We start from the raw sequence: 12,900 nt of genomic DNA on the forward strand, positions 1-12,900 counted from the left end.
GGGTCTGATTCTGAGCTCTGGCAATGGCACAGTGCCACAAAGTGGTTTCTAGATGTGCATATCTGGGACATTTGCATACTGCAGAGGCTTAATAGAACTGCAGTAGTTGAGGGTAAGGCTATCATCCTAGGGACTGATAAACAGATGGTGCTCCTACTCCTGAGCACCAGCAAGCTCAAGAAAGAAGAATATGTGGGCTTTTTTCACTTTCTAAAAAATTGATTTGAGAGTTAACGACATCAATCTGTGCTCATATTATCATTTAGTCTCTAAGCTTATGTTACAAATAGAAAATCAGAGGAGAATTTGCAAGCCACAAGAAACATCCAGATCATCCTCAGATAAGCAGATTCCAATTGTAATGTTCAGACAGGACTCTCCAGTGTCTGTGCTCAGCTCATTACTGCACTTCAAGTAGTGACTTTTGCTGTACTTCTACTAAGAACCCCAAACCAGAAATTTGTCACCTCTAGGAGCTACTGCAACGACTTAGTGAGTGGGTGGTATCTCCCTTCCAACCTCAACAAAAAAATGCAACAGCAAATCCTACAACTCAAAGGCAGGTTCTGCAGGGGGAGAATTGGACACAGGTCTCACCCAGGTAGACTAACAAGAATAAATTGAACTTAATTTTTGCCATGCTGAACACCATCTCCAGCCTGTTTTACTGTTTAGTTTTGAAGAGAAACTGCAAAATGTACTTCACAAAGTCAGACTAACCAGATTCTCATTGCAGCAAAGCAGAGTATGCTTCTTCAGAGAAAAATTTAGTTGTTTGACCACATCTTTGGAAAAGCAGACGAAGTACTGAGAAAGTAAGGGAAAACAAAAACCCCAAGGCATAGCATTATTTGGAAAAGAAATAAATCAGTTAAGGTCCCTTTTAACATTAGGAGATTTTATCTGTGTCTGAGGAGCTTTAGAATGAACTGCCTTGCAATGGGTGTTTAAGCATGAAGTCTCTTCTAGATCTCTTTCTCCTCCCTCCCTCCTTCCAAGCTCATCACTCACAGTGCACTCAAAGCATCACCATCTCCACCACTTCTGTTCCCAACCCTTGGTATCCTAATCCAGCTTCAATTTCTCTGTTTGATCTTTCTCCCCTTGAAAAATCCCTGCTTCCTTGTGTACACCTGTCACTCCTATGGCAGGTCCTGCTGTCACCTGGCCTAACCAGGTAGCCCAGGCCCATCCCTCTGCAAACCCCAGGTTTGCTTTCCACTAAAATGCTTAGTCCCATGCCAGGTGACTCCCATTTCCCTCCCTGGTTTCTCAGCAGCTTCCAGACACTCAGGACCATCCTAATGACCAGTCACACACACACACTCCTTGAACAGAATTATGTCTATTTACCAAAAAGAAATTGGTAGGAGTCTGAAAGAGGATTCAGACTGGATGCCTGCAGTCATAACACTGTGATGCAGTAAATCTTTCCCAAACTAATTTCTTCAGCCATGCAACATTTTTGAAGGCAAAATTTTGCACTTTAATACTCCATCCTAATTCTCTGCAGCATGCTGCTCTCAGGAAAACTGTGGCTACAACGTGGGGTAGAAAGAGCTTCATAGTGTCACCCAAGGAGAAAATTTTGCCTTCAGTTCCACCACACAGCTCAGCTGCTCATGGAAGCTGCATGAGCATTTCATGGCTAATTCCACAGTTATTAAGCAGAGGAACAGAATAAAATCAATGACAATGAACTAAATACATTGCTGTTTTCATCAGTAAATTTACACTGAAAAAGGGTTAACACCACTCAGAAAGTGGTGCTATGGTGGCTTTTGCTGAAGTAGCAGCCTGTGAAGAGCTCTGCATTCACTCCTGTGAAAAAGCCACAGAAGATCTTGACTAACCACAACATTTCATCTATCATTAAAAGAAAAAAAAAAAAAAAAAAAAAGGAGCTTGATGTGATGTCCTCAGCACTCAGCCAATTGCTGAAACCCCTTCCCTGCTAGGCCACGTGATCAAATATCATGGTTAAGACATTTACTCTGTAAATGCAATTATGGTCTCATTCTCTGCTGACTTAGTTTGCCGTGTAAATACAGTAAGGGGAAAAGCAAAGGCTGAGAGATGGAGTAGCCAGCCTCCTGTATATAAAGCACAAAGGTATGAATGCAGGGGTAACAGAAAGTAAACCAGGCACAGTACATCTGTCCATGACTGTACTAACTGTACACAGTATTTCACAGTACACAGCTGAGACAAATTTTGCTGCTTGGCTTCAGCATGAGTTTTTCCCTTCAAGGGCGTCAGGATCTGTCTCCCTTTCTTTCACCCCTGCCTTGGAATTACATCCACTTGAAGAAAAGTCAGCCATGAAAATAATTTTTTTCCCCCACAGAACTCATGATCAAAATACAAACTGTTCTTGAAGCCCACGTGTCATCTCAACATTTTCCTCCTCAAGTGCACACCTCTTATTTCTGTTCAGAATTTTCTGATGGACAAGAAAGATCACTTTAATATCACAGAATCCTAGAATGGTTTGGTTTAGAAGTACCCTTTACCTCACAGGACCCTCACCCAAAATGCAGTTTGAATGGCAGACACAGAATGCCACCTAAATTGTGGAAACTAATTCTTCAAAGTGTAAGGAACACTATGGATGTTCTCCATTTAAATGAGACCTTACCCATTTCTCCCCAGAAGAAAGGGTTGATTCCCCCTGTTGTGCAGTTGTACACCAACAGGTTTTTTGGTCTGGAAAACAGAAAGGAATATTATTTTGAGATGTGAAGAAAAACTATTTCTTAGGGATGAGATTACAAAATCAATCCATTTCAAGTAAATTCCCAGTTTAATACCAAACAAAGCTTGCATTTTTTGGTGTGAAACTAAACATGGATCACACATTTTTTATTTCTTCCTTCAACATAAATCAAGAATTAATCAAACCATTTTCTTGACCTAAGCCTGCCTTGCCAAGGGTGTCAAGTGATTAAATCAATACAGCATTTTTCTTACTGTATACTTGAAAACTACACAGTTTTGATTTGGTGGATTTCTTAATAATGCTTTGAGAGGAAAGCTGGTGAGCTGCTCTTCAAGGTCCTTTTAGGATCCATATTTAGCTCACTGGATGTAGCTCTACCCTCAGCTCAGAGGGCTTACTCTGTCTTTCAAAGTAAAACACTTCTGCCTTTTATTTGCCTGGGTTTGATTTCTCAGAGTTGCATAAACCTCCAGAATAATTCATGTGGTTTATTCTCTGTACTCCTACCTAATGAATTAAAGGCCAGGCCAAAGATTCACAGGAAAATACCTTAAATCCTTAGTATCACTTCTACATACTCTTCTCAACAATGCAAAGTAGGGAGATTTTTTTAGATCATATAACCTATAAGCCCATAATATCTTTACATTGTGCAGTGTTTCCCAAGGAAAACACACAGAGCTTTTTTACCAAGAAAACTCCAGAAGACATTTGAAAAGCAACTCAATGAAAAGGAGGCCCAAAAACCACTGCTGCAAAACTCTTGGCCTTCAGAAGAATGACTTCTGAGAGACAAGAAACAGGTCTCACCCGTAGCTGTAGAGATTTCCTAACTCTAAACCCTGCCTTTATTGCGTCTCCTACGCTCTCAGTCCTTGCCCACCCACAGGGAGACAACACCAATCAGAAAATCAATCAACCAGCCTCTTGCACTGGCTTTTAATCAGCTCCTGGTTCCCTTTAAAGTGCTGGTGCAGGGAGCAAATATTCCAGGTGTGTGGCCAAAGAGGAATGCTACGAAGAGGGATGCCCTCCCACCTGTGCACGGCCGTGTACCACCCGGCTGCCAGAGTCAGGTTGATGGCGACGTCGACGGGAATCATGTCTGCCACCGCTTCGTTGTTGGCGATGACGGTCCGCAGGATCCCTTTGCCTGCCTGTGGGACAGGGAGACAGGGAAACAGTCACCCACTCCAGCCTGGGCTGAGATTTAACTGGCAGGACTCCAGCAGCGTGCACTGGGTCAGCACCGTAGCAAGTTTTTTCTGTTGCAGATTATTTGGTTTCTGTGACAACAAAGACGGATCTCCCATGGATCCTGCTGCCCTGCATTTCCAGAGGACGCCTGGAAACATGATGATGTCTGTGCTGTGTACAACAAGAAAAGCTTGGACTCTTAATTTAACTCAATAGGAAAGAAAATACCCAAGGAGAGAAATGTATCTGAATTTGCTGCTGTAAAGTGCATGCCTGAAAGTTACATTTTCTCATATGACACAGGCAGACAGAGGTCTTAAGTATACCTCAGAGACTGCAGTCACTTTGGAAATGACACCTGTAGGATTTTTGAAAAGTTGACTACCTTTCTTTTGGATGTATTCACATTCTCCTCTTTTCCAAAGCTGTCTGTTAAGCACAAAGATACAAAGGATGGCCCCTGCCTTGACGAGCACATCACCCACCAAAACTCAGTAAAGGGAATCAGTGCAAATACAAAGTACTGACAACCAAAAAAAAGAAATAGGCAAGAACAAAACATTTTCATTGCTTTAGTAGAAAGTGCATTTTTCAGGGGATCAGGCTCCCCAGAATATGTACATTTAACCTGAATGCTTATCAGTGGGTTTCCATGATGACCAAAGAGGCTTTGGAGGTTCCACAGGAGAGATATGCAACAACATGGCAGACTGGATTAGAGAGGACAAGGCAAAATACAGAAAGGTGAGGGTGAAATGGGGTGAAGAAATTTACTTGGTGTGTCACGGATGAGGGCTCAACAGAGCACCTAAGAGAAGAAACCCTACATGGCAGAGTCATGGCTGCAATCAGGTTCTTTCTTGTGTGGGAAACAATGGAGTGAAGCTGAGGAATCAGGGAAAAATCTGAGAGGATAAAAGTGCTGGCGAAGCAAGGAAGGATAAAAGCTCTTGTAATTCAGATCTGTGCAAAAGCAGAGGGAAGGGCTGAATGAAGGAGCAAAAGAACATCTGCTACAGATCCATCAATATTTAAAAGGTGGGGCAAAGGAAATGTTATCGCTTCTCTTAAATTATTTTCCTACAATCTGAAACTTAAATTTCATTATACAATAGATTAAATTTTTCTACAGCAACTAAACAGGAAGTGCCTAGTTGTGGAAAACCCCTTGCCTGAAATCTGAGGAGAGAAAAAAAGTAATTAAAAAAGCATTTAAGACTTGCTATTAACTTGTAAAGCACATAGCATTGTCTAGTGGATTTTAAGGGACACTGTATCCCCTCTTTGGCAGGTGTTTATCTTTTGGGGTCTTTTTGGTGGCTTTTCTCCTCCTCCTTTCCCCATCTGCAATCAGATGTGTTTGTTGCATTTCACAGTTTGCAAGTAAGGGAGTAACACTTCTGACTGATTTAATTTTCAGGAACTAGGACTTCTGAGCAGTCCCATCTCATCCTTGGTGCATCAGTCAGAGGGATCACAGACTCTGACACACACAACAGTGCAAGATTCCCTACATGGCTCACTCCATCCTCCTCAAACCTGTGTCATGCATTGAATTCTGCTGCCCTAAGCTGAACCATGGTTAGGCTCAGACACTAAAGCTTCAACTTGCAACATCACTATGATTTCCTTTGTGTTCTTACTACTGGGTTTTTTCAAAGGGAAAAAAAAGGGAGAAGGAAACAAAGGAGGCAACCAAACTCAGCTCTGAATTTTCCACTTCTATGAACACATGCTCACTAGAGACTACTGTGTGATTAACTATCACATTTTCACACTAAAAAACTTTCTGAGGTCTTCCAAATGAGGATGTTTGATGGATCTGCTGCAAAATGTGTTCAGAGCAGCATGTGATGGTCATACACACATGAATGGTTTCAAGATTTCCTATGTTTTGCATGTAACAAAGGCTTGAGGTTTAAGTTTTTAGGTTACTTTTTACATCAAAAATGGTTCAGTGGCACTTCCATCAGGTATGGCTTGGTTTCTATTTACAGATACTGACATTTTTCTCTTTAGTGAAATAGAAGCTACTGCAAAGTGAAGCCTCCAAAATAATTTCCTGGCCAGAGTCTGATGTTTCTGGACAGCCTCTCAGCTGAGGTGCTTTCAGGCCAGTCACTGTCCAGATCACAAATTAAACCAGTTGTACCCTACAGCTTCACTGCCTTGCAGGGAGGAAGGTCTTTGCATGTAATAAGGCATTTGTCTTAATTAAGACAAAATGCCTTAATTACACTCCAGCAGAAATGTAATTAATTTCATTTTGTTCCTCAATCAACAAACACAGCTCCCCACAGCAGCTGGAGCAACTTTAGGCAAAAGAAACATAATTAGATTATCAAGAACAACTTGGACTCCCATATTTCATGAATATTTAAAAGAAATGTGTCTATTTATGGAATGAAATGATCAGACTCAAACACTGCAACTGAGGAAAGAAGTCTTTGCAAGAACTGAAGTCCAGATTCTGTCCAAGTGACATCAAAGACCATCGGACCCAAATCTGAATCTGAGGGATGTTCTCCCTATAGGATGAGCTTGGTTAGAAGTTGAAAGTAAGTATTTTGGTAGGGAGGGACACTTCAAATGCACAAAACCAAATAATGAAAACCACTTCCCTTTTGCTTTTTTCAACACTTAATTAAAGCAAATAAAGCTACTCATCTAATAATCACAGTTTAAAATACATTTGGCCAGGAGAGCTGGCTGTACTGACACAACTTTCAGGTAATCAAACTGATGCATCACTCAGATGTTTAAGGGTTTATTTTCAAACAACTCCCCACATTCAAGAACATTAATTCATGTACTTATTAATTCCCCCTTTCAGAAGAAAAAAGTCTCTTGGGTCCCTAACAATAAACACTCTTCCCTTCCGGAAAACATTCCAAACAACTTTGTCTCTACACCCTGCATCCTTGTAATTTTTTTTTGTCTTTTTGTTGGCCAACTCTCAATGTAGTTACAGACCACATTTCATCACCCAAGAGCTCAGTGTAGATGACACAAATTTCATAGTCTCTTCTACTATACTGAAAAACCTCAGAGCTTCAAACCTGGACCAAAAAATACCACCTCTTTTTCAAATCTCAGCGCAAGTCTAATCTTTTTGTATAAAAAAAAAAGCCATTTCCCACAGTGACCCTAGAATCTCATAATCTTTGCTCTTCATGGAGCTAACTTGGATCTAAAGATACAGGCTGCATCTGCATGCAAAACCTGGCCCACAGTTTCTTGCAAACCAGTTCTGGATAAATGGTGTGACAGACATAATTGAAAGTTATGATTTAAAAAAAAAAAAAAAAAAAAAATCAAAAAAAGTCCAAAATAAAATTCATGTCATTACAAAAGGTAGAATCTGACACATGAAAATGTAAGAAGTGCATCTGCAAAATTAAGGAATTGCAAAGCATTCCCTGATCTTGATAACATCATGAAAGAACCCAGAGACCAGCACAAGATCCTGGGACTAGAGCAGAGAGGCAGTACAAGCTTCTTGAGTTGTCACTAAGGAATAGAAATATTCTTTTTTTTAAAGAAACTGTGACATGATTAGAAGTCAGTAATTTGTGAACAAAAATTGAATGCCTGTGAAATGTACAGATGGGGCTCACATGAAAGCATTATTTGTCCTGTGCATTCCATAACTGTAAGTTTCTATTTATGCTCTACTTCAGATATAAATGAACTTTTTTAACAAGATCGTATTTGGATTTTATTCTGCTCTCCTATGATTGCAGATCACTAATCCTTTTATACACTGCAGCACGCTGATTAGAACATAGTTTTGACAAAGTAATGAAGCTGGACATACACGAACATAAATATCTGCCCAGAGCTATACAGCACTATGGACTAACAGAGAGACCTAAGACAGTGATTTGAGTTCAGAAAAAAAAAAAATTAAGGCAGGAGAAAAAGTATGCAGCTTTACTCCTTTAATATATTAATTGTAATGATTATTTTCATCTTACAGGGAATATTTTATCAAGTTAGGAAAAAATATAGTGAATTGTCCATGTGACTGGCAGAGTCTGAATCAATAATACACATTATTTAGGTGTAGTCTGTACAGGGAGAAATCCTGTACGAAGCAGTGGCAAGTGGGAGCCAGAATCTTTGGTATTGTGGAAGTATAACAAGTTATAGCAGTAGATTTGGAAACAATACACACAGAGACAAATGGAATGATAAATGCTGCTGCCTTGTATTGACAGTGTGGTAACCTGGCCTGGAAAATAAAGTTGTGTTCAAAGATTCAAACTGTGACACCCATGAATTACCCTCATTTCAAGGATACATCTTTTGCCTTTTCTTTGAAAATCTGGCTGAATGTGTCCAAACCTTTAGTTTTTTCAGAGTTTTTAGGAACTGCAATTCACGTTTTAGCAAACTAGCAACACGAATAGTCTCTCAATGTCCTTTTTTGAGCTTAACACAAAAAGACCATCCTCTGGGTCCTACCAGCTGACAGATGTGTGACAAGTGGGTGACATCTTTCTCCCAGACTCAGAAAACTCCTGTGGCCCTTTACTGCACACAGTTTCCAAGTGGGGCTGTAGAGTAACATCAGAATTGCTATTTTAGTAACTCAAACTCCACTCTAAGGGAAGCTTAAATAGTAACCAGACGTACCGCAATAAATATTCCGCTGGTCCCATTGAAGTTGTCAATCCAACCCTGTGGAAAAGAAGAATGATTAGTGTTCCTTTCAATGATGTATTGCTTAGACAAGCTTCTAAATGATGACAGTGGTGTGGTGTGGTGTAGACAAAGAAGGAAGGAGACACCAGTTTAGATGGATGCCAGCCCATCTAGGACAGCTGCCAGGATGTCAACCAGTACCAGGGGATGAACTGCAATTTACTCATCAACAACAGAATCTAGGTTTGTTCTTAGAAACCACTTCTTCCCTATTCCCTAGCCTCGGGAATAAAATCTGGTTTTAAACACCACAGTGTCTTGGTGCTGCCACACTTGCTGAGAAAAGCTGGACTGATATTTACCCTTGACAGACAACATGCATCTGTCACCAAGGGTGATTTGGTCACTCCAGCTAATTTCTAAAGCAAGGAAGAATAAAACCCCAAAACCAAACCACAACACTCCTTTTGAATCCCATCCCACTTCAGGTCAGGGAAGCTGCCACTTGTGGGAGCTGGAGTTCAGAGCAGTGATGAGCTGTTTGACCTGGAACACGCTGTGACACCAAACAGAACTCTTTGTCTTTCCAAGATGGGGAGCTTGGCCCAGAGCCTTGGCTGTATCTCAGCCATCTCTGGCACACTTCAGGCTGCATGAAAGCCAAAGGTGACTTTGTGCTGCCTTTCCAATTTGGCTGCAATGTTAGGGCACGTTATTCCTATTGGTATATTTAGCTTAATGAATTATCTCATTCCTAAGTACAGCTGCATTTAATTACAGAGTGCCTGACATTTGTACCTCAACCGCAATGCACCAGGAGTACAACTGACCCTCAGATCCCATGTTTTGACCACAGAAACTCCCCTGCTGTGCCTGAATGGACAACCAATTGCAAATCCAGCATTCTGCACCATAACTATCCCAGCTCTTGTTATTATTGCTTAAATGTGGTCTTTTCACAGGAGTTCTAAGGTGCTGAAGAAGGCTTGATGTTCTACTCCAGCATGGGATCTCCACCTCTTCCACACATCTCCCTGTGAACTGTGGACACCTGTTTCTCAAGACATTGCTACAAGGAGGGACAGATTCCTGACAGTACCACAGCTCCAGTTGCATCCAAAGGCTCTTGATTAGGAATTGTGTATTCATGCTTACTGGGAAAGGCTCATGCCAGCTGGCTCCCACGATGGATGGCCTGATGATAGCAATGTTCAAGTTTCCTTTCTCTTGCTGAATCAGGTACTCTGACAAGGCTTTGGTGTAGGTATAAGTGTTGGGCCACTCCCCAAGCAGCTTCGGTGTGATGTCTTGAATTATAGATTCATCCAACCACCTACAAGTAACAAGGAGAACATCATCATCCACCATGCAAGGAGAGAAAAAGATTCAGGCAAAACAGACCAGTGAGACAGAAATCCTCACCTGAAACAGAGGATAAGCCAGTCAAAGATATTTAAGGTTTGGATTTAAAACTGCTCTGTGGGAGAAAGTTACTTTTGTCTTCAAGGTGCAAAATAAACCCTGGTGAGCTTCATGCTACAATGCCCCGCTGCAATTCAGGTACCTCTAACAAACTCACTTCAGAGCAATCTCTTGCATGGGTAATGCTTCACTGCAATCTGTAACATAAATATTGCCATGGTCTACAGCCTGATGGAGCTCTCCCAGCTAGGAGAGTACTTATTAATTCCCCCTGGCAGTTCTCATGCTTAGCCAACACAGTCCCTGTATACTCCCAGATATGTTTCAGGATATTCCTGGTAACCTTGAATTAGCAAGTCACACACAAAGGTAATGACACAAAGGTAACAACACAAAGGTCTCAAAAGCTGGAAAAACATCCTACAGGGATATTATTCCAGCAGTGGATTTCCATAATTTGCAGTGTTAGATGCTCCTTCTAGCAGGCTTACCACAGGTTTGTTCACACAGGAAACTGCTGGTGCTTAAAAAAAAACAACCAAAACCAAACCACCAAAAAAACCCAAAAGAACCCAAGTTGGTTTTTATTTTTTGAAGGTATTCAAGAATCTAATCCATGAGAAGCAGTTATGCAGATAGCTTTTAAAAAGCAGCCCTTACCACCATGGAGCTGCAGGAAGGGCCTAACACCCAAAGGCTCTTCCCTGGCACAGCACCAGGACCTCATAGGTCCTGCCAGCATCTGGGTGTAAAGGACAAGAACTGGCTGTGCTTCCAGAGCCCTCGCTGCCAGTCCCTGACAGGCTCCCAGCAGCCTGGTGTTACACCACAGAATCAAAGATTAGCTCCTATAATCCAATTTGTAATTAAGTCAACAGATTTACAGTTCAGTCTGAAGGCGTGGACTCTTCCCAGGGGCACTGCAAGGATACTGCTTCCTGCAGATCCTCAATTCACCCCTCCTTGTCTTGAATTTCAGAAAAAGGCAGAGGTCAAGGGCAGAGAAATATGATGCCGACTGCCACACCTGAAAAATTGCTTGATCCTGTCAACTTTTCAAAGATGTGGTGGCTCAGGTGGCACAGCACTTTTCAGATGACTCTCATTGGGCACAGATGGGAAATGGTTGTATGAGAAAGCACTGATTCACGGGGGGGGGGGGGAGATGCAACAAATCTCTCAGTTTTGGAATGCATTAAAAATCTGACAATTTGTAGTATATAGGAATTTTTTCTTTAAATAAAAAAGTGCTATGGAGGCACAAACACCTTCCTTTGCAAGCCTGGCTGGTCCTGTGCAGCAGAAACAAGGCAGAAGAAAGCATTTAAACATAAAATATGAACTATACAGAGGTTACAAGCAGCACATAGTATTGACATAATTTGCAAAGCTGCTTAGGCAGCCATTGAACCTCAGAGTCTCAGCTAAACTGCTACTGTTTGAATCTGTGGAGTAGCTAATTACCAAGAGGAGATGGCTATTTCTGCAGAGCCTGGAGGAAGATTAAGTTCATTTGGGAACTCTGGTTAAGCTATGTGCAAGTCTTTTTCCCCTTCTCTTTTGATTTTTCAAATTTTCATAATAAGCACAAAGCAAAGACAGGTGTAGATGTACGAGCAGAGGTAATTTCCCCTTGCCCTCATCCTTCCAGAGAGGTCTCTGCATTACCTGAGCACCTGTCCCAAGGGCACCAGCCTGCCAGGTGATTTGATGGACCAATATTCCCATCAGGGAGGCAGAGCTGACACTTCAGCAAGGAGAACTGCTCTGTGACCTATTTGAAAGATTCTGGAATGCTAACTCACAAAAGCTGCTGCTTCTGTGAGTTGGCAGAACTTCACTGCTGCATCTGCCCCTTCCAAGCGAACAATGCAAATTAAACAATTAATAACTTCTCCATTATATGCACCAAATTACTCTGCCACAGGAAAACAAACCTTTCTGTGTTAATGGCTTTGCATTAGTAAAACTCTTTCTTGTAAGCAATGATGGATCTGTATTTTCTGCAATAACCAACCCACAGCTTCAGCCAAGATTTTGCTGTGTGCTGTGTTCCTTACCTCAGCACACCCTTCAAAGCTGATTTCCTTCAGCTTTAGATTAAGGCAAACCATGCTTGATGCAGCAGATTATATGTTTCCCCTATTGGCCTGGCAGCACTTAGAAGTGTGACTTTTGGTTTACACAGCTTAAACCTCGGGGTTTACTTGCAGGTTAAATACCAGAATAGTGAAAGAGCAAGATGTAACAGGAGGAGAAGAGCAGAAGAAGAAAAAGCTGGGAGTCCTCCTTGAGATTTGAAGTGAATAAGTAATCATAAGCATGTATCAAGTGCATGGCCAAAAGCACTGTTAAATGGATCTGTTATTGCATCCAGTTGTTCAATTATTCCTCTTAAAGCACTTGCAAGAGCAAGACCTTAAGACAAGGGTTGGCTGTGAAAGGAATCTTCCACAGCTGGCTGATGCAAAAGATAATCTGTATCTCTCCCCATTTTTGAAGGCAGTTTATATTTCCATGTCTGCGTCCCCTTCCTCCTCTTCAAAGGTAAAATTCTGATACCTGTCACTCCCCTCCCTCTGAAACCTTCTGTACCCTGATATCCACACGCTATTTCTTTCTCTTACATGGCAAATATTAAAGGTGCATCTCAAACATCATCCCCTCTGCTGCATTTTCAAGCTATGATATATATATATACACATAAATTCTTAGTGTTTTATAAGAAGCAGCTGAAATAACAATTTCTGAGCCAAGCCCTTCTCCACATTTCTGACTAGCAATCAGACCTGTACTGCAGTCTTTTTTTAAATCTGAGCCATCAACACTAATTGTTTTCAGAGTTGCAAGTGATGGTAAGCTTTTTGGGACTGTGAAATGGAATCTTGACAGTGATGAACACCAAAGGACATAAA

The 12,900-nt window shown here is 41.4% G+C and overlaps 1 protein-coding gene across 5 annotated transcripts in view; it reads right to left on the reverse strand.

Annotated features, from left to right (window-relative positions):
- The window catches only part of LOC128807399 (fatty acyl-CoA reductase 1-like), a 121,598-nt gene that overhangs the window by 11,229 nt on the left and 97,469 nt on the right, over positions 1-12,900 (reverse strand). For all 5 annotated transcript variants that reach the window (XM_053977783.1, XM_053977785.1, XM_053977786.1 and 2 more), the window contains exons 5-8: positions 9,719-9,896; positions 8,555-8,599; positions 3,758-3,876; positions 2,639-2,706 (exon numbers count right to left, since the gene is read on the reverse strand). In XM_053977783.1, coding sequence (XP_053833758.1) covers positions 2,639-2,706; positions 3,758-3,876; positions 8,555-8,599; positions 9,719-9,896 — 410 coding nt within the window. The remainder of the gene's footprint in view (positions 1-2,638; positions 2,707-3,757; positions 3,877-8,554; positions 8,600-9,718; positions 9,897-12,900) is intronic.

Source organism: Vidua macroura, chromosome 5 (assembly GCF_024509145.1).
Source record: "Vidua macroura isolate BioBank_ID:100142 chromosome 5, ASM2450914v1, whole genome shotgun sequence".
Classification (NCBI taxonomy): Eukaryota; Metazoa; Chordata; class Aves; order Passeriformes; family Viduidae; genus Vidua; species Vidua macroura.